The following is a 23,053-nucleotide window of genomic DNA, read 5'->3' as shown; positions in this document are numbered from 1 at the left end:
AAAAGTAAAATTTGAGATATGATCCAAGTCCATCAAATTTGTAATTTTTTAACCCGATCTAAATCAATTCATTCAAAGTTTTCGATTCAGATTTATCCAATATCGAATTGATATTGATATGTGATAATCCTATAGTTCATGCAGCAAATCGGTGTCATGTCGATTTTAACCAATTGGATGACATAAATGATTCAACTCATGGCTTGTAACCGGCTGCACAAGTAGTTCCCAGTCAACCAATTAAAAAATAAATATAAATTCAAAAATTCAATTGAAAAAAAATTCATAAACCTCATAAAAATGACAAATTATTTAGAAACCAGCAGATTAATTTAACTTAAAAAATAATGTGTTTTTAGGTCTATTTGATTAAATCAGAAAATAATTTTGTTTGACTAAGAAATGAATGAACTGAAATTGCAATCGGAAATTAATGACCAATTTTTCGAGGTACTCAGATTTATTTAAGGAGTTAATCTCTCCTCACAAATATGATTTTGATTTTCATATTTTTGTAGGTAATTAAAATTCTTTATTTTAAAACTGAATTAATATAATCTTCTATTCATTTTTTTTCTTTTTAAAATCCACAAATTAATTTCTTTCAAAATATTTGAGAGTATAGTAAATTTGATATATGAAATGACCTTAAAAGTTTAGAAGCACAAAATATAGTAGAAACTTGATAAAACAAGAGATTTTATAAGATTCAAAAGTGGTGTTTGAAAAGGAAAAAATAAAATAAAAGAAGAACTAAACAGTGTTAGTTTTTTTTTTTTTACAAGGTCACGAGTTTTTGGGGCTGAAATTTAATTATGTTTTAGTCTTGTACTGTAAACGAATGAAATCATGACATTGACAAATCTGTAGTGATAAAGATTTATATCCAGCCTTTTTTGCATAATGTTGATGGACTGATGTAATAAAAAAGCAAGATTAACCTTGATCACAGCATCTGTATTTGGTATTTGCCTTACATCAAGAAGAATTCAAAACATCCCCAGGATTGGTATGATGACACTGATTGCTCTTAAATTTTAAGTAGACCGTTTCCAGTTTTGTCTCAAAATAAAATGGTACCATGTTATATGAAAAATCGATTGGACCATATCCTAAAGGATGATCATGAGATGTTATCAAGTTTGAAAGGTCAAGAGAGTTCTGATTCAAAGCCTTGGTGCTTTGTTGAATGGATAATATGATTGCTTGGATTTAAGGGAGACTATTGTTTTGTCTGGAACACAATCTACGTCATTTTTCAGGAGTTGGCAGCCTCTTTCCTTTTCTCCCAATCTTGCATTAATGTTAAATTGTAAGCATTTATTTTTTAACTTCTTATGAAAGAGGTGATAGAAAAAATTTAAAATAATTGGCTTCATTATAAAGTCGGAAAGCAAAATGGCACAATTGTTGCTATTCTTCCTCTTCGAGTTAAACCACATACAGCCTTCAACAAGCGCATTTTTGGGTTACTCACGTAGAACACGAGTTGTGAGTGATCCAGATCCCTTTCTAATGCATATCTATTGCTGATTAATTGAATGTTTCGGACAGGTTCCAAAACGTGAGTTTGTCTTTATAAACGTGATTATAGTGTAGAAACGTAATTTCCTGTTATAAAAATCTAAAATTCAGTTTACTCTTTAGTTTAGGAATTTCACACTTAGTTTGCCTAAACTTATTTTTAAGTAAAAGTTTTCTACCGGATATGTTTACATTTCTGTTGGAATCTTATTAATAGAATTTCAATGCACTTCAAAGAAGAAGTTGCTTATGCAAAAGTACATTAAAGGGCAACCTAAGATAACCCAAACATGCACATATTACTTCACTTTAAACCCATTTTTAATCAAAACTAGCTTTGTAAAATCTAAATAGTCCAAAATTAAGCTTTAAAATGCCCATCTAAATACATACTACTAAATCATAATTGATGGCATGATGTCCTCACGAGTTTCATGTGACGCTAACATACATGAACCCGAAATAAATAGTTAAAGAGTTCACCTTAATACAAGTTGTACAACCAAGCAATGAGAATTGTGTTTGTCAATATTTGAGCAATATTTTTCTATACAATTACTATTCAAAAGATATACAATCAATTTTTGAAATCAACGAATAAAGAATGGTCTAAATGTTCCACCAACAATGTGCCCTCACCCTATACAACTGCCCCTCAACAAAAAAAATAAAAAATGGTGATATTTTCATCTTAAGCTAATTAAGTTACATGCTCCCACGAGCAACAACCGTGCAGGAAACAGGAGCGCTACGAACAATTGCATGTGTTGGGATCTAACAAGCCTACTAAACCTTTTCAATGACTCTCTACCTATCTGAATGATGCCAGAGAAGGAAGGCTGGTCTTGAATCATGGACCCCCCAACTATGTTAGTGTCACTTCCACGTGGCAGTACGAGAGGCCACCACACCTTTTGCCTTTGCTCTCTCCTTGCCTTGCGAATCTGGTTAAGTTCTTGGCGAATCACGGTTCTCACACATTTTAAGTAGGAATTCATGTCATGATCTCTCTGAATGGTTCCTCCAAATCCATAGGCAGATCGATCACTTAATATCTCAAGTGGGTGTGGTGTGTTCAAGAAAACCATTTGAGCTTTGTAAATTTGTTTTAATGTGTCACTAGATTCTGATAAAGAACCACTCAAAATATATAGTCCACTGCCTGAGGGCAGGAGATGATGACTTGGTGAAAAATTCTCATCTGGCTGGAGGATCAGCAGTTCTCCCATCGGTGCATATAATAGCTTCTGCAGTAAAAGATTCACCAAGAATTGATTGAATTGAATGCGGCTAAAAATACAAAAGAAATGGCTATAACACTATTAGTGTAATTATTTTATGGTTAAACGCATAATTTAATCCGTATATGTGTCACCTATTCTCAATATAGTCTCAATATGTAAAAACTTATTAAATCAGTCCCTATACGTGCAAAAGTTATCGATTTGGTCCCTACTAACATGACATTGTCTCTAACGAACCTAAGTTGACCAATAATCCATTAAGAATTCTTAATTTGGTTCATATACATGTAATGCATTCTTAATTTGACCTCTAGCTATAGGGACTAAATTATGTGTTTAACCAATTTTTATACAGACATTCAATAGAAATTTACTCTATGAATAGGATAATGTGGTATAAATTCAATTCATAAGCTTATTGAATAAGTGCTTAATTATGTTGATTAGTAACTATCAAAATGGTTTAAAAGTGGAAGTTTACCTGGTTATTAAGGCAAGGATGATTGCGGAAGTTACCATTAACAGCCTTTAGTAATTCTACAAGATGGTTAGGGTACTGGCAAGAAAATGCTCGTGGTACTATATCTCTGTGCAATGTGATTGCCTGAACATGGCTCCGTGGCAATCCAAGCATGTCAAGTAGAGTGTCACCTCCACACATGATGGATGGTGCCCCAAAGGTTATGACAGGAAGCAGAGAGGAGAATAGCGCTTCCTTCCTTATCGGTAGCATAAGATTTACAAGTAATGCCAAGCTCCCCCCAAGAGAATGACCAGTGAAACGGAAAGTTGCACGTGAACCATGAGATTTTAGGTGAGCACGAATTTCTGGCAACATCTGTTGATATGTCCCTTTTGCAGCCTCGTATATACCTCTATGTACATGGACGTCTAACCCCTAAGAAGAAGAAAAAAAACACGTATCTCATTATCTATCTCCATTCATTAAGGGTGAACATTAAAAAAAAACTTCAAGGTTATTTATTTCTGTAAACACAACAAAATTTGTCCCTATACTGAGAAAAAAAACTCAGCTTGCAATATTGATAGTTACCTCAAATTGAACTGGCTCAAATAGTAGATTTGCTTGCCACGATGCAAACGACTCGGAGCCCTGCATATTACAACAATACTAATTGTTTGGAAAGTCCACATTAAATATAAATCCAAAATTGGCAGTGAATCACATACAAATCTTTACTGCTAAATGACATAACTAGCTATCGGGAACTTTAATAATCATGCTTCTAGGAGTTATAAGATTGGTCTGGTGGTTAAGAGAGATAGAAGATAGGGAGAGGCCATGGGCTGGAATTCTTCCCATTAACAAATTAGCAACTAACATTAGTGTAGAGAATTGAAACAATAATAATACACATTTTCTATTGCTTTGGAAGTGTATTTATACATAAGGATCATATGTATGGCATCCCTTGATTCTAGGGTTGGTTAACTTGCTGATCTAACAATTAGTCTTTAAAATAAAAATAAAAAATCATGCTTCTATCATATCATATGCAAGTGTTCATACAATAATGCAATTAAATGTATTTTACATGGCAAAATAAAAACATGTCCCGAATAAGTATGCCCTACCTGGATCACAAAATATCTTGTAGAGGTCTGGTCATCATCACATACGAACCATTCACAAGGTGAAGAGCTTGTTGAGTTCAAATCATCTGCAAAAGCCTGCTTTACTTGCTCATTTGCAGCAACAACTGCTGTTACCGAATCCGTAGTTGCCTTCAAATTTGCCTCCTCCGTGTTTCTCATCTTATCGCCGTTAAAGCTTTCATTGATTGCTTCAATTGAGCCTTCACCTTCCGCAGCATCAGAAGATGTTAATGAAAGTATGCTCCTTGTCTGAGCATGAAGATAAGAGGCAGCAGAAGCAGCAATCTCGTATACAGCAGATGCACTTATCATGTATCCACCATTATTCTTTTCCTCTTTTGTTTCATCCACATCCTTCTCATTAGTTTCTTCTTTTTGAGATATCTGATTTTTTTCAGCTGCCATAGCTAATTCCTTTTTCTCTATGGATGAAGTTACAAAACGCAGACCATAGTGTTTGAAGAGTTTCCCTGGCTAAATCAACAAAGACACGACATAAATTAGTATCATAAATTGGTAATTCTTGGAAAACAATATTCCTAGTTTTGATTACAAAAAATGCAAATTAGTGCTTCATCTACATTAAACCTTGAAGGGTTTTTGAAAAACATATTTATATGGTATCTATTAGCGAATTGACGAAATCTTGAGAGAATGAGATTCAAAGATATTATTCAAAATTTCAAATAATTCTCTGGAATCTGATTCATTCATTTCTAGTAAGATGTTGGATGGCTAAAAACAAAAGAGCAAAAAGAAGGAAATGATGAAATACTTTGATTTTGGGAATACAGTATGCCAAATTGCCCAAGTGGGATATGCGCGCATAGAATCTAGCTTCGGACAATGACACCCTCCGAAGCATTCTTGAAAACGAGTCTCTATCGAACGAAACCTCTTCATTTTCTTCTTCTTCTTCGTCATCATCATAATCAACCCTACAATCATCACACTCTTCTTCCTCTTCATCCGTTTGACCATTGGTTACAGCTTCCTCTTCATCGTTATCATCGCTCCTCTGTTCCCCTCTCCAAACAGACCTTATATGAAAAATCTTAAAAACCCAGTTCCCATTTTGTCCCTCTCCTTCGCCTTCTGGTTGTTCTGTCTCGGCCGTTGCATTCTCTGCCAAAACGGCGTCGTTGTAGCCGGTGGCATTCCCCGTTGGTCGTGGCCAAAAGGACTTCAAAGGGTATCTAAAAGAGAATATGGAAAACAAGGAGGAGCTCCCCACCGCTTTCACCTGAGAGAGTGACGCGTAATCATTGGCGCGTGCAGTTGCAGTAATGAGAATGGACGGAGACGGAGCTATCCCACAAATGCTACTGTGTAAACACAGAGCATCCATTGTTATGATTTGTATGTATGTGCAGAGAAAGTAAGAAGGAAAGACAATGAGAGGCTGGAATGGCGGAACCCAAAGATTCTAGAGGTTTATGTTGAACAGAATCAAAATCAAAGGTTGGAACCAAAACGGATTGTTTGCCAAATATAGGAAATGGTATTTGCTAATCTCAGGGCTGTTCCAAAACGGGTTGGGCGGCGATTTTATTTATTCGCACGTGGGTGGGAAGTGCCACGTCGTACAATCACTGACGTGTCCCTGAAGCTCCAAACATGTTACAGATCCTGTTCTGTTCCTATCTTTTGGGGAAGATTGTCACCCTCACGCACCTCGCTTACCGTATCTTTACTGCTACACGCCACCACTTTCCTCGATCAAGTGCTGCATTTACATAAATAGTAATCCCTCCGCTTCCTTTTTAATTCAAGTGTCCAAATTATTAATTAGAATTTCTTTCTGTCATTTTCAATTTTTAATTAATTTATATTTTTATCACAAAAGAAAAAATTAAAACAACTAATATACATTTATACAAGATAATCTAGTTTAGTTAGTTATAAAGGATTTGTGAGTATTATAAATTTATTCATATCGTCTTCAGATCATGTAACTAACAATGATTGACATAATAACTTACTTTTGTACCAAAATCTTAAAAGACACTTGAAAAAATAACGAATATAATAATTTGGTTCTTATAATAAAAACTAAAAATAGTATTAATTACATTTGTATAAAAGACTGTAATGGATAATTTAAACCACGTCTTATAAAAGGAATGAAATTAATTTTCTCAAAAGATAATGAAATATATAACCATAATAGTTACAATATATAATTATAATTATATCATTTGTCTTATTAGAAGAAAAAATTGATCGAGAGAAACTAGAATGCTTTTAAGACGTATATATAGCAAATAAAATAAATAGAATTATAATAATATTTTGAGTATTATGATAAAGGTTAATTTGTTTAAATAAATTTATTTTACTAATTATTTATGTTAATTTTTTGGATTTCTATTAGTAATTTTAATAAAAAGAAATTTTAGTTGAACATTGTCAAATATTAAATATGAGTGTCTTATAGAAATTTGAATGTAGCTGTCACTCTTTGAAGGACTATTTTCCTTTTGCTTAGATTTAATTTTCGTTGATACTTGTAATTTAAGTTATTTAATATTGTCTTTAATTATTATACAATAATTTTTAATAAGGAAAAATAAATCCTAATCATTTTTTCTCACCATTTTTTTAATTACCAATAAAAATCATAAACAAAATTTACGAAAGTCAAAGCAATAAATGTTGATATAATAATTCGTTTTAAATTATGAAGTATGAACGTTCATATGAAGAAGTTAGTTTATACAGTTAAGGAACACCGGTCAGAATCTATGGTCCAAGCAAATCAATAGTCAACCCAAATATAACTGACAGGCGACAGCTGCTGTGACTAGTTTTTAATATTACAGCATAAGGTGTGTTAGTTTAAGATAAGTAAAGGAAGGGAATAATAAAAATTTTATTAAAAAAATATTTAATTTAATTTTGATATATTATTAAAATGTATTATAATGAGTTTAATGTTTATATATTAATTAAATAAAATAATTTTATATTATTATTTAATTATAAATTATCATTTAATAATATGAAGACGAAGGTGGAGTGGACCACTTCTGTAAGCGTTCCATTATGCATTGCAATTATCAGTTATTACATTAATCTAAGTTCTACATTTTTATTATAGACCCTCTGCACCAGATCATCATTCCTTCTTCCCAACTCCCTCCCGACAACCCTCTGACCACCGTGCACTGCCGCTGCAGACGATTTACGGCGGCAACGTTTCTGATTTTTTTTTCCGGTCTCAAGCGCCGCCAACCCAACAACCCAAAATCACAGATTCAACAAAAACTGAAAAATGTCCAGAGATTACCAAACCCAAATTTCATAAGGTTCAAACAGGCCTATAATTACCGTTTTCGATTAAAAAATAGAACGATACAATTGCTGCAAAGTGAACCAGATTCTTTCTTGGTTGGTCAAAATTCAAATACCCAAATAAGTTCAACTTTTGAATGGGGGACGCATGCTAATTGATTATTAGCTTATATTTAAATGAAATCTCAATTATGTGGTGAACCACCAAATTTGAAACGCAGGTTCTTTCTATATTTGTATGTGTATGTGACCACACCAGTTCTGGTTTGATTTAGCTACTCTTTCCCGAGTAATCATTTAACGGTTAGGGTTTTGAAATCGCGCAAAATGAAGTTGGTGCCGCAGTGGCCGACGGAGATGGCGACAGTGAGAGGAAGAGTCGCCGCAAAGAGGAGGAAGTGAAGTTAATGGTAAAGGAAAGAACGAGAGAAACGAGAGGGTGGAGAAGAGGTCGGGGTGGGTGAGGAATGGTGTCAGGGGAGAAGTTGGCGGCGGAGTTTTCTGTGGTGACAGATGAGATCGGAGACCTCGGCGGGAGAGGAGGAGGAGATAAAGAAAACACTGGAGAACCGGTGGAAGGTAGAGCCTAGAGAGAGAAAGTGTTTTGAAGGAGAACTTACGGTACATCTCACGTGAGGATCAGATAAATCCAACGGTAGATAAAACTTGTCCACCATAAATTATATACATAACTGGGCCACCATATGAATCTATAATTTGTTGCTACTGTAAAAAAATATTTTCATTATTAATGTATTTCAATCAAAACCAATACTGCTTATATAAAAATTATAAAATTTATTTTTTGTTTAGCCGTTTTCATTATCTTAAATATTGATTAGCAAATAATTAAATTGAATATTTTATTAAAAACATGATGAGAATGTATTAGTAAAACATTAAAATATTATACTATTTGTTAGTCATTATTTTATCCTCATTTCATCTCATAAATAGGATAAGACTTTAACATCGAAAGTAGATTTTTATTCTAAGACGAATAAGCTCATTCAATGTTATCTTAACGTATGAGTTTATCATTTTTATACACAAACAAAAAAGGGGCTATGACTTTTAAAATTGATTTGGGAAAAGTGCATGATAGAATAAATGGGCTTCGAGAATTTCGAGTTACTTTCTAGAAATCACTATCAAACTCATTATATGGTTTGAGTCAAGAAATAAAGCAGCTTCGAAATTGAAGCTGTTGAATAAGGAAATCATCATAAATGAGGGGATGCATTCAGACATAAACGAGTCAGGTGCCCATCACAATGAAAAGCTTGCAAGAACAAACAAATCGCGTGAGCTTGTCAACCTTTAAATATTGAAATGAAAGTTTAATAGCCGTCGAGTGCAGGTACAAACGTATGCTCAATGGTTATGGTCCATATGCATTCTAATCTAGTTCCGCAGCTACAAATGCATCAACTTCAGTAAGACGACATTAAGTTTTACAGCAATCTAATCTTAGTTCACAAGATGAACGATTTCAGGCACGGTACAAAACAATGGAAGCATTTTCTTTTTCTTTTCAGCGAGTGTTATTTTCCTCGTATCAAAATAGCACCGCCAAGAAGGCAATTGAATTCAATGGACGGCAAGAGTTACAGGATGCGCATCATTACGAACGGGGGAAAAAGGTATCTATTTGTCAACTAACAAAAAAAAGGGGAATGGACGAGAAGCCCAAGGTATGCGTTTACTATAACCACCTAACCATGTTACATTGAGGACATAATAAGCGAAATAACACCTATCTTGTTCGTATTCTAACCAAGAATTGCTTTTATCTTTGTTTTCTGCTCCTCCCTTAGAGACGTGGGAAATAGAACCTCAAAAGTGACGTAAAGATCTCCTTTTTTGTTGCTCATATGCAATGGCATACCCTCCCCTTTGAACTTCCTCACCTGCTTTGGCTTTGTGATTTCCTGACGGGTAAAAAAAAAGGTCAGTCAATTGTGCTCCTCACACACACACACACACCAACACCAATTGAGATCTGAAGCAAGGATATTTCATACTCACCTTTGTGCTTATGTCCACCAGATGCTCATCTAGGTGTTTAATGGTCTTCTCAAAACCAACAAGGGCTTGAACCTGAAGAAGATTAAGGATGCCAATATCAGAAAGAGCAGTTAATGGTTTGGAAAATCAACAAAAACGTTTTTTTTTTCAATTCTGCCGTGCTAACATGTCCAAACTAGCAAAGGCACAGTACAACTCAAGCAACTGATATGCACATCAACAAGAGCAATACTTACAAGAGTTATAGTGACAGTAGAGTGCAAGTCATTGCCTTCTCTTCTGAAGACGTCATGAGGTGCAGTTCGGATACGAAACTGTTCAACCGTATGAAATGTCAGGCATACTGCATACATAATAGCATGGATACTGAAAGTGACAAGTTACTAACCCTTAAATCTCCAGATTCCCCATCAATTATGGGCTCTCCATCCTCATAGAATAGCACCTCCTGTGAAAGGACAATAACTTATAACTCATTATGACTTAAATTGTCTCAGTATTAAATTTGAAGAATAATCAGCAAGCTTCCCTCTATCACAATTCATATACATTATTTAATTGCAACATAACACTTGTAGAGTAGAGAATTGGAAAAGAGTATATTGTTACCATTCCTTTATGGTGTGTGGTCAGTAGAAGTGGAAAATAGAGAGGGGTAGAGAAAGTGGAGTGGCATAAAAAGCTTTTGCTTTTCACTCCTTGGTGCTTGATAGATAGAAAATCCTTTTTTGGATTTGTTCACTAATTTTCAGCTTAATTAGGCACACCCTTAAAATTGAAGCTCGGCCTTCCCATTTTTTTTTTTTGTTCCACGCTTTCTCTCATGCATAACAATGTCAACTGGTTCAAGTAGCTAAATCTAGTGGAAAAAGGTTGTGGTTGCTGGTGTTGTTTATCCAAACTTACATTTTCAACAACCTTTACCCTAGCACTGAGTTCTATGATATATAGGCACTCAAAAATAGCAACAAATGCACCTACTAAATAATTTGGAACCATTAATTACCTACTATTGATACAGTCAGGATTAGGTGAGCGTGTATATAGTTTGAAAACCAAAAATAACTTGAATACACATATGGCCATTGGTACAATTTAGTGAATATGTTTGCCTCTTTTTTTTCTTTTTTTAGTGAACAGAGACTATAAATGGTGGATTTTGTTCTCTCGCTTTTTAATGTTAATACACAAATTAAATGTACAAAAAGGTATGATTTATAATGATTACAAGAACTTATCTTACAGTTCAAGTGAAACAAACCAGAGAATTTATAAATTACTGCGCAATTCACACTAAAATGTTGAATCTTAAATAGGTTCCAGTTCCAACAGAACTAAAATTGGAATCATAAAACAGAGCCCTTTGTCTTTAAAATTTAGATGTAGTACACATGATTAGATATACTTTATAGTATAGTGCTTAGGTAATAAGACATGATATTATGCATACTTAAAGTCTAAATATAAACTTTAAAAGGTTACCTGCCCATCTTGCATGCCTTTCTCAATATCAACAGTGATGAAATACCCCTCCCTTACGTATTTGACGTTAGGACATTGCTCACAGACCTGTACAGGATTCAGAAATAGGAGTGAAATTTTCTACATATGGCAACAACAGGATTAAAAGAAACCTGCACAACCCCCTCTCCCAAACACATGAACAACAGGTAAACATTTCACAATTAAATGTCATGAAACATGAAATCTGTATGTTTGCAGTATAGGCCTCTTAAAAAATGACAAGAGTAAAGAAAAAATTGTTTCCTATCAACATTCTCAGATGTGCTGTTTACCTGCTCTGTCATCTGTTGAAACATCCCAGGCCCAATTTGCTTGTGATAAACCTCATTTCTACAGTTACAGCGTCTTTTCCCAGGAGCAGGCTTTAGTACATTCTTTTCCCTCCAAACCTGAAAATTACAATGCAATGGTCATAAAAAGAGAAACAATCACCAAATAACTCCGAAATTCCATATTCCAAATTACTGGTGCTAAATGAAGTCGTCATTGAGTAATGGATAAAATTTCTTCAATAAATGATATCCATTGTGACAGTTTAAAACTATGCCTAACTAGAGGTTAAAGTGCTTCCTCAATGAATATATAATACAGACTATAGGTGTCTAAGATAGATCCGACAAGGAAATTAAGAAAAACCTCCAGGAATATCAGATGTCATATGTATGTGGAATATGTAACATGACATGACTATTAGATGTAGCAAATAAAAGTGTACTTTACCGTTACCATGTCTCACATGAAAACCATTTTGATAATCTTGAAACTCTTCCATGTCCATTTATATTCTTAGAATAAAATGTAGCAGAAATTCAAAAATGGAATGTGGTACACAAACACATCCAATATATAGAATTAATGTGCACACTCAAAACAGTAACTACATGTGGCCTCACCTTCAAGGTACCTCCCATGTACAAATCTTCAAGTGTTGCATCCAAATCAACAACCAAGTCATCTCCTTTTACAATTTTCTCTTCTTCCTCCATTGGTCCCCCACCAAAGAAACTAAAACAATTTATGTTTCACAGCGTCATTCATTAAACAAAACACAGGACCCCATGCTCTAAAATTAAACACACAACACACAAGTATAGCATAATAAACACGTCTAAATTCTAAAAGACAGCAGTCTGCCTATTCGTGGCTGAATAATCTTAGCCCACAAATCAATGGCTAGATGGAGATTTGCGTCATAAATCAATCAAACCATATCAATGTTCTGATTACAGTATGTAACCATGATTATATAGAAAACCTATATAGCCTTCCTTAGTTGTCCTTTTTTGGCCCCATGCCTTTACTCTTTGTATCTTGATGCGTTACATATACTAATCCATGGATAATTATTACGTATTATCACAAGAAAGCCATTTGGCGATGGTGATAGATTAAGAACTAATCCAACCAAAGCTATAGTTAATGACTTACGTGCTAAAAATATCTTGGAAGTTCATTCCACCACCTCTGCCTCCACTAGCAGCATGCTGCTTCAAACCCTCTTCACCATACCTATCGTAAATATTCCTCTTCTCGCTATCAGACAATACTTCATACGCTGATAGTAACAACAATCAAAAGCAACCACAACAAAATTACAAAAATCAATCATAAAAAGTAATAACAAAGCGGGTCATTGAAATCAAATCAACCAAAGATGTAATATAAAATATACCATTGCTAATCTCCGCAAATTTCTTATTAGCCTCTTCATTGCCCGGGTTCTTATCAGGATGGTACTTCAATGCTAGCTTCCTATACGCTCTCTTTATCTGTTCGTCCGACGCACCCTTAGAAAGTTGAAGTATATCGTAATAGCTCTTTCTGCAACACGTTCAAACGGAAATACACATATATATAAGAAAAGTGCAATGCAGAACAAATCAAGTATGCATTGGTGTTAAAAGAAGAGAGAGAAAGAGAGGGAGAGGATACCCAGCAATGGCGATGAGAGAATAGCAGAGAGCGCATAGAAGGAACAACAGCGTGGCTCCACGAGGCGCCATGAAGAGACTTGGATCTCTCCGAAACGGAATTTTAATTTTAGGGATCTGCTGTGTTACTTGGGATCTCGTTGGAATAGGAATCGAAATTGGGGAATAGGGTTTGGGACGAGGAATCGAATGTGCGTGTTGTGTTATTGATTATTGAATGGAATCGAATCGCTTGGGATGGGTTATTGTATTGTGGGTGGTGCTTTTACAGTGGCGGACCTGAAAGTGATTCCGCCAAGACTTGACTCTGAAGTCGAAAATACGCTTTGGCTTTGCAACGTGTTCGTTTCGAAACTAACCAATCACAGAGACCCTTTGGCTGTTCCAACCAATCTTGGCTCTCCACGTCGGATTTCCCATTTACGCCACGCGTCTCGTTCCCTTCCTAAAGGAAAATCTCCATATTGCAATTAGCCCGTTTTGCTTTTTCTTTTTTGTCCTAATTCCAATGAAACTGTAAATGGGCCCAACTATTCTCACCTACATTTTTCCTATTCACATCACTCTCATTCTTTTATTTTTAAATTTACACCTCCCTCTCCCTCTCCATCACTTTTCCATTTCTCATCCCAACCCCAGTATCTCTTTCCTCACCAAAACATTTAGTTCTTCTATCTTTTATCTTTTTTTCTTCACACCCTTCTATGTCTTTTTTCTTCTTCTGATTTTGAAGTAAAAAACAAATAAAAAATTGTGTTTGAAAGAATATATTAGAGAATATATTCATAGCACTCTTTTTACACATATTAACATTGATAATATATATAATAACAAGTTATATTATCTATTAATTATGAATTTTAGATATAAAATTAATAATTTTAAATCATATCATAATAAATTATTAAATGACAATATAAAAAATATACTTTAATTAATTTTTATGCTATTAATATATTACTACTAGTTTAATTTTGGTTAAATAATAATAATAAAATTTCAATATGATTTTCATGTATTTGACATTATTTTCCATTTTTTTAAAAGTCAATATTAATTGTGAATTTATTAATTTTTGTTAGTAAGAGAGATTTGAACCCACCAATTCTCTCTCCCCTTATTTTGTCTTAACCACCCCATCAACCTTTTAACCCCAACACTATTTTTCATTTTGTTTTTCCTGTGAATATGATACTTAAAGTTTTTTTCATATAATATAGTGGTCGACATTAGTTACATATGAAACTTTCACAATTAATTTTGGAGGACTTTTACATATCATAACGGATAAAAGCTTTATTAGTTTCGATTTTGTTTCTTTAATTTTAAAATTTGATGCATTTTGATATTTTAATTTTCAGATTTTAATCATTTTGGCCGTTGATGTTACTAGCAATTTAAAATAGGTGCAAAGTATGTTTTATAATTGTCACAAAATATTCTTTAAAAAAGAATTTGATGATTATGCATTAATAATATAAAATAATTTTATATTATCATTCACTCACAAATTATTATTTAATTTATTTTAAAATAATTTTTTAAAAAATCATCAAATCACATATTACCATTTTTCTATAAAAAAAACTGCCGCAAAATATAAAATAATAACAACATTATTTTCAAGTTGGAAGAAAGATCAAAATAACCCATATTTAAAATTTTATGAACTAAAATCAATCTCTTAAAAAATTAAAGACTAAAATATATATAAATAGTAAAATAAAATATTAAAAGTATATTTTAGCATTTAATTAATGTAAAAACGGAAAAGACACTGTTCTATTTAGATGCAAGCTATAACTGTTTTTGAAAGTAGTTTTTCTACTGAAAGTATAGATTATTTTCCAATAAAAAATCTTTCAAGAACACTTGTAGCAATGTATCCAAAAAGGCTGTATGTATTTGGCAAGACGTCCGTTTCTACTTTCTACCTCTACAATATTAACGGTGCCAAAATCTGTACAACTACGACCACGTAAACCACACTGTTTTTTTTTTAAAAAAAAAAAAATCATAGTACCTTACTCCATTTTCCTTTTCTTTAAAAACCAGTGATTTCTTTTTTTGAAGAAAATAACCAGTGATTATGATCGTACTTTCCACGAGTTATTTATAAACGAAAAATAAATCATTTTAAAGTATGTCATATATAATAACAATAATAACTATATAATTAGTTATTTAAAAAATAGGATTTAAAGGAAAAAAAAACTTTTAAGATTCTCGAGAGAATGAAAGATCTAAAAAAAGTATTATGCTGAATTTGATCAAAATACAACATAGTAAATATGCTTTATTTCATTTTATCGAATACCTTTATTTTTCTTTCACCTAGTTTGAAAAATATGATATTTAATGAAGATATATTTCTTTGAGAGTGTTTGGTCATATTTTATTTTAAGTTTATCTAATTTTTAAAAGGAAAAGCAAAGTCAAACACTATAATAAAAAATTCTAAAAAAATAATAAACTTATTTTCATTTAATAAAATTAAAAAGTGGCTTTTAATTAAGTTAGGAGAAGTTTTTTATAGGTTATAACCTACACGGAGCTTATTCATGCAATTCCCTTCTTAAATCCCAGTAGCTCTTGCTATTCTCACTCACATTTCTTTCTCTCGAGCAATTTTCTTCTTCACTTCCCAGCAGAGATGCATGTCACTCAATTTATTGATCCTTGCTCCCTAATCATAACACATACGATACGAGGTCATTTTCATTTTGTATCATCCTAGTCGCACATACACATACAAAAGTTATAAAATTAACTTAATGATAAATAAAATTATGAACTAATAAAAATTAATAATTAATATTTACTGATAAAAAAAATCATACACACAAACCCTCAAGTTCCACTCTCACTGAAATTATATAAATTCTCTCTCAATTTTCCCCATTATCTCCACGTACACACTAGTTGATCCCTTCCATTGAGCAAAACTATAAGCTCATTCTCTCATGAAACAAAGCACCATCCATGGAACTAAAAACATAGTTTGAAAAGAAGTTGTAGAGTGTGCAATTGCAAATCCAACTGTTAAAATTTAATTTCATATATTAATTTATTATGTAATAAAATAAATTAAATCGATGTGATCCGCCTCATTCCGCACCTACAAAGCATTGAAATCCAATTCTACATGTGATATGCACAAAATAAATAAAGGCTTAAATATATTTTAGTTTCTTAAATTTAAAGTGTGTATATCTTAGTTGCCCAATTTTAAATTTATATTTTTATTCTCTCAAAATAAATAAAATTGCAAGCTTTATTTTCAAGTGAAAGTAGCAATGGTAGTTAAATTTAAATTTCTGGATACTCGTCCACTCCTAGTTCAATTTTATAGGAAAAAACTGCTTTGAACAATGTCAGGGTCAAATTTGAATTTTGCTTGCTTTGTAGACGCAAAATTGTATGAGTTTGGAAATATTAGCTCTCCCTCCTAAACCAACCCCACGCACCACATTGTATACCTGTGGTTGAATTTGATGAAAATTATTTAAACAAATATTCCCTAAATTTAGAACTTGTTGTCATTTTTTAAAAGGCGATTAATCTTTATCAAGAACCCTTGAGCGTATATAAAAGTGTTATTTTTTTTCTCAACACAATTTATTTTGTATTTAAAAATTTCCATATATAAATCCTAATCCATTTAATTAAGAGATATAAATTATTACTAGTTATCTCAACCGTACATGCTTATTATCACTCTAGTACATTTGATAAAAGTTAAAAAAAATAAAATCCCCAAATTTTATTCCATGTTTCATGGATTTAAATCACTTGTTTCACTTTTAGATCCTAATTCATGTCCCACCAATAAAATGTAATTAACATCATTAATGATGTGTCAACATTTTATAGGGGTAATTTGTGAAATGAAGAAAAAAAAACACATGACATTATTAATAACGTGTCAACATTTTATTAGTGGACCAGAACTGAGACTCAACAAAAGTGAGACGGGGATTTAAATTCATGCTTCGTACTCCTTAAATGGCAACATTACCTCACCACTTTCATATTACTGTCATATTTGCCTCATTAGATGTCTTTTTGTAGCACATGCACTTGAATGATACATGTATCATAGACTTAAAAATGACAGCGATGATAGATGGATAGACAACAAAAGTCAGAATATAGTACCACGGTAGATCAAGAAGGAAGTAAATGTATGAGGGGCTATAATAATTAAATAAATGAATGTATATAGCATAGATTAGAATTTGATGCATCAATGTGGGAGATGGAATGCTAGTACAAATAAGGCGATGAGCCACAAGTGTAGCATACAGACACAGTCAACGTGGCACGCTCTACCACCACTGATACATTTTTATCATCGTAGCCCCACTTCCCCTTTCTCTTTTCCTCTTCCCCCCCCCCCCCCCCCCCCCCCCATTTAATATCTTGCGCTGCAAACTGAAACCTTTGCTCCTATGCCTGCAAGCACCAAGCACAACGTGGCTCACATAAATTAATCAAGTTAAACATGCACACACACACCCTTCTGCCACCACAGTTCGTTGTCAAGATAAGATAGAAGTTGCAGTTTTTCAAAACTGGCTAGCTACTTTGTTTAATTTGCTGCCTTGTACCATACTTATTTATATAGTGGTGTATAGATAGATATAGTGTACAAATTGCACTTCTCAGATATGGTAAGGGCTCCTTGTTGTGAGAAAGTGGGATTGAAGAAGGGAAGGTGGACAGAGGAGGAAGATGATATTTTGACCAAGTACATTCAGGCCAATGGAGAAGGTTCGTGGAGATCATTGCCGACAAATTCAGGTACCAAGTAATCAATAATATATACCAATATTATTGTTATGTACACATTTAATTTTGCTTAGCTAGGTATCACTATTACTACCTTTTTGTTGAGTGTGACCTTCCAACTATAATTAAGTTTTATGGTTGAAAGTCTCATTTGTGCCATTGATTGGCTTTTTCTCTTACTGGCATTTTGAATTTTTGCTTCTGAACTCTGAAGGATTGTTGAGATGTGGGAAGAGTTGCAGGCTAAGGTGGATTAACTATCTGAGAGCCGATCTCAAAAGAGGGAACATTTCTTTTGAGGAGGAAAGTATCATTCTGAAGTTGCATGCTTCGTTTGGCAACAGGTTAGTGTCGAGATTCATTAATTTGATGTTCACTTCTGAGATTCAAGGTCATTTACTTTCATAATTTAAAAACTTTTAAAAAAGAAAATAATAAGTTAATCAGTTTGCCAATGTTTACAGCAAAAAAAATAGTGAGAAGAAATTAAGCAGATGCTTCGAGGTTGTGTATCGGATGCGTAGAAATCTACGATCAGTGACTAACGTAGCATAATTAATAATATTTCTATCAAGATTAAAAGAAAGAAAATGAAGCATAAAATAACAACTTTATAAAGATTACAATTCATAAAACTTTTGCTTTTAAATTAATATTGTAACTTATGCATAAAAACACCTCAAACGGATACATATTGGGTTTTTTCAATGAATGGTTTAATTTTCATTTGCTCAAACCGATTAATGTATTGTGTTGATTTTTAGATGAAAAGAGAAATAGAATAGACAGGAGAAAGACTTTTAATTGCAAGTATTGTTATAAAAGTTTAAAGAGAAAGGAGAGAAAAGGTGACAAAAATGACTCGGTCTAACTTTTCATCTCTTTCTTTTTTAAGCAAAACTTCTCATCTCTTCAGCACTGTGTTTTTCTGTTTTTTTAGTTTCAATGTCATCCTTAAAGTAAAAGTAAGACGCAACATAACACAGCCTTAGACAACACATATATATCGTGTACTGAATATAATAATGAATAGTATATTATTTTTTAAAACATTTTTATTATTGATGAAATTTTTTTATAATAATTAACTAAGCCAATTTTTATACGTGTGAATTGACTAAAATTTAGTATATTATTTAATATTTATAAGAGGATAATATAACTCTTTCCGACGTCAATGACATAAACAATCAATAATGCCGGGACAAACAACCTAATAATGCCAAGGTCTTTAATGATGTCTTCTGCCTAAACTTAAATGCTGCAGCCGTTCTTTTCTAAACTTTTCTTACGCATTAATATAGTAGTAGTAGTAATTTTCTATGGAGAAAAATTAAATAAATATTGTTTTTCTTTATAAAGACTGTCAGTATTACTATAAAATATATTTATATAAATATCTAAAATTTTATTTTATCACCACATTATGTTATATTCATAAACAAAATATCGTGAAAAAACAATTTAATTTTACTGAATATCTGTGCACTTTTTTTTTTTTACATTCTAACAGTTGTACTATATAAATTAAATTTAAATTTTAGGTTTAGTTGAAGAATAATATAAAATATACTTTCTATCTAAGTTTTATCTATTTCTTGATAAATTCAAGTGATATAAATTTTCACATACTTTAACATAATTATGTATTTTTATTTTATGATACATTATTTAAAAAAAATATTAAATATTTAATTTAATTTAAAAAACATTTGTGATGATTTTACAAATCTACTTCCGAGTTATAAATTTGAATCACCAAGTGATATAAATTTAAAAAACATTTGAATTATTTCCGTTCTTATGGAGCCACATTTTAATCTTATGTATTGAATATTTAATTAATCAATTTTATTTTTTAAATATATGTCTTAATTTTAATTTTAAATTCAATTTGATTAGCAATAACTCTTTTTTTTTTGCAACTATCTCAAATCATTCTTATTTACTTTTATGTTCATTCGAATACTTGATTCGTTTAACCCTTTTTCTCTTTCTATTTACTCTTGTTTTATTATCTTTTTTCTAAATTAAATTTCCATTATTATTAAAAAAATTGTCAATAATTATTAATTAAAAAATAATCTGCTACCATAATATAAGTCGTATTATTGTAAATTTGAAATACTCCGATCCTTTTGGTCTAGATTATAAGTAGAAGAAAATGACTTCACACTTATTAAAAAAATTAATTAACATTATCTAGTTTTGTTAATCTCACTTAAAAATAAGTTTTCTTTTCAAATTATTATTCATTCGAACTTATATCAATAAAAAAAAATTAATGAAGGACAATTTAAAGGTTGTCTTATTAAACATACTAAACTTAATTTAAATTTGTTTATATTTGAGATGAAACTATATAAATTTGCTTATAATTGAGGGAAAAATACAATTTATATGATACAAATATTTATTTATTATAAATTTTAATTATAATATAAATTTACTCCTAATATATATAAGTGTACGTTTATTTTCTACTCCTACATATGGAGTATAGTGGAGTAATTAAGACGGCTTCCTAATGGAGTATTATAATATAATCATGTAAAAAAATGGAGTATTAATAACGTTATATTCTTTATATTAACATTGTTTTAATTTCCACGTAAACCTCACACAAAGCAAAAGGATAAAGAATAAAAAGAAAAGGACATGGTGATATAGTTTATGAGTTGGTAACTTCATTCAGGTGGTCGTTGATAGCAAGTCACTTGCCCGGAAGAACAGACAACGAGATAAAAAACTACTGGAACTCTCACTTGAGCAGAAAAATTTACACATTTCATGGGACAACTTCGTCTTCTAAAGACATCATCATTACCCTACCTCCTAGGCGCAAACGTGGTAGGTCCAGCCGCTGGGCCATGAAGAAGAACAAACAACAACAAATTCACACTACTCACAATAACGAAGTAGCAGTTCCTCTCCCTCCAACCCCGCCACTAATTGAGACCGAGAAATATTTGTCCACCAATATAATGTTAATGGAGGAACAATTTGATGGGTCGTCGACTGCTAGTACAATAACCCATCAACATGAAAATAACATTAATACTACTCAAGAAGAAGAAGAAGAACAAAACGAAGGTGTTGAAGAAGGTGAGAAAGAAGAAATAATAAATGAAGACATATGGGGACCGTGTGATGAGGAAGTTATTAACGGGGGAGAGGTAGTGTTGAATTTTGATGATATCATGGACAATTGTTACTTTCAGGAAGCAAGTGGGGTTTGGACCATTTCTGATCATGAACAAAGGGAGAGCAATGATAATATTAATGTGGCGGGGAATGAAAAAGGTGTTGACGACACGTGTACCAACATAGTGATGTCTAGTGGGGATGATGATCAGTTGCATTCTTCCTCTTTCATGGCTTCGGGCTTGGATCAAAACCTCCTCACTTGGCTGTGGGAAGATGAAGACTGGGACACGGATCTTCAGAGCCTTGGAGAGATTCATAGTGACAAATTAAAAGCTATGGTTGATTGGTTTCTCTCTTCAAGTTAAGGACCATATATATGTTCTCTTCTCTTCCATTTTTTCTTTCCCTTTTTGGGATGTGAAACTATGGACATGGAACCATTTTGTCTTAGGGTAGAATGTAAATACACAAATGTACGTGTTTGATTCTTGCATAATTAGTTGTGCTTTTTTTCAGTAATGAAAGGATGAGACATCTCACATATATCATGTTTTCATGCATATATGAAAAGTAAATCTAATGTCTTGGTTCTTTACTTACCTTCAGTACTCCCAAATTAATTAGTAGCTCATCATATCATATGTGTTGGGTTGTTGCCAATGTCAATTGCTTCCATTATAATTGAGTTGTCTCACATATGTACGTAGTACTCTAACTGGAGTGGACTTCTCCATCTATAAAAGAAAACAATTTTACTAGTAAACATGTGTCGTGTGTTGCCGTGAGTTGTCTGTTTCATTTGGTTGTCATATATTTGAAGCCTACGTTCATAGTACGCCAACAGTACTCTGTAAAAGAAAAACACCTTTCACCAACGAAGAGCATCGTGATTAGGACTTTGTCTGCCTCACACGCTAGCACATATTTATGTCTGATGATTGGGTTTTAACTTGTCCTAGACCCGGTTTGGGAGAATTTATAATTCGATACTGCCTTGGTAAAATACTCCACTATCATAAGAAAAGAAAAATTAATTAAGTGTTACCTTAATGGTCTAGAAATTATAGGAGTGAATTGATTTTTTTTAATATTTTGTCACGGAAGATACAATTATTAATTATTGAATAGATTTAAGAGATTAAATTAGCAAAAGAAATTGGATTGAATGTATATTAACTATTAAACATAGAGGAAATATCATCCAAAAAAATAAATCTCAGCTCAATATATAGCTCATCCTCAGCACTCTTCTCAATTCATTAAAATACAATTCATCCTGATCTTCTCTCTTCTCAATTCAGTTTTTTTTTTTGTAGTGGGGGTTGTATGTGAGTGTACGATTTAGTGTGTGGCAATGTTGGGTGGGCACACTTAAATTATTATTTGATGGTCAACCGTGGTTATTCTATATTTATAAAAGGAGTGATAGAAATACATTTTTTACTCATATTTACAATGAGATAGACAAGTTATAGAGTCTCTTTCTATCATTTCTCATTTATAACAATATATAAAGTGAATTCTTTTAATATACACATTTATTTGGACGTTTTTGTTTTTTATTGTTTGAGTGTTAAAATAAAATGTGTATTAGTTAAAAGGATAAGTTTAGGAAAAAAAAAATCTCTACACAAAAAATTAACTGACTGTTGGTGCTTCACAGTTTTTTCTATCTGCAAATGAAGTAATAATCGACACAACAGTCCACTTTCTTTCAATCATGTAATTCAGTTTTTCTCCTTCCCTTAAACGTAGGCACCCAACCCAACTTCTCCATTCATTCAGCCTTCTGACTTCTCTCTTCTCCTACTTTTTTCTACTTTTACCTCTGCACATGAAGAGAATTATTATTTTTTTCAAGATCGAATTCTTCTTTCTTGTTCCATTCACGCTTTCTTGTTTCAAATTTTCTATTACCTAACACATAATTTTGAAAATGGTCAAATGGTTGTC

At 32.4% G+C, this 23,053-nt stretch overlaps 3 protein-coding genes across 3 annotated transcripts; 1 reads left to right on the top strand and 2 right to left on the bottom strand.

The window, feature by feature from the left end:
* Positions 1-2,119: 2,119 nt before the first annotated feature.
* On the bottom strand, positions 2,120-5,859 carry LOC114407412 (phospholipase A1 PLIP2, chloroplastic-like). Its single transcript, XM_028370493.1, has 5 exons — positions 5,161-5,859; positions 4,365-4,859; positions 3,823-3,882; positions 3,250-3,666; positions 2,120-2,771 (listed from the first exon to the last, which is right to left on the bottom strand). The coding sequence occupies exons 1-5, from the start codon at positions 5,731-5,733 to the stop codon at positions 2,211-2,213; spliced, it is 2,106 nt and encodes a 701-aa protein (XP_028226294.1). The 5' UTR covers positions 5,734-5,859; the 3' UTR covers positions 2,120-2,210.
* A 3,125-nt stretch (positions 5,860-8,984) lies between these two features.
* On the bottom strand, positions 8,985-13,467 carry LOC114407410 (dnaJ protein ERDJ3B-like). Its single transcript, XM_028370492.1, has 10 exons — positions 13,164-13,467; positions 12,904-13,052; positions 12,660-12,786; positions 12,125-12,236; positions 11,504-11,620; positions 11,190-11,276; positions 10,096-10,155; positions 9,944-10,021; positions 9,708-9,779; positions 8,985-9,610 (listed from the first exon to the last, which is right to left on the bottom strand). Exons 1-10 carry the CDS (start codon positions 13,232-13,234, stop codon positions 9,452-9,454), a joined length of 1,032 nt encoding a protein of 343 aa, XP_028226293.1. The 5' UTR covers positions 13,235-13,467; the 3' UTR covers positions 8,985-9,451.
* A 4,109-nt stretch (positions 13,468-17,576) lies between these two features.
* Positions 17,577-21,696, top strand: LOC114407409 (transcription factor MYB111-like). The gene is made up of 3 exons (XM_028370491.1): positions 17,577-17,965; positions 18,168-18,297; positions 20,649-21,696. Exons 1-3 carry the CDS (start codon positions 17,833-17,835, stop codon positions 21,463-21,465), a joined length of 1,080 nt encoding a protein of 359 aa, XP_028226292.1. The 5' UTR covers positions 17,577-17,832; the 3' UTR covers positions 21,466-21,696.
* Positions 21,697-23,053: the final 1,357 nt, after the last annotated feature.

The sequence above is a fragment of the Glycine soja genome, chromosome 3 (genome assembly GCF_004193775.1).
Source record: "Glycine soja cultivar W05 chromosome 3, ASM419377v2, whole genome shotgun sequence".
NCBI classification, from domain to species: Eukaryota; Viridiplantae; Streptophyta; class Magnoliopsida; order Fabales; family Fabaceae; genus Glycine; species Glycine soja.
Note: the sequence above shows the minus strand (reverse complement) of the source record. Positions and strands in the feature narration are given on the sequence as shown.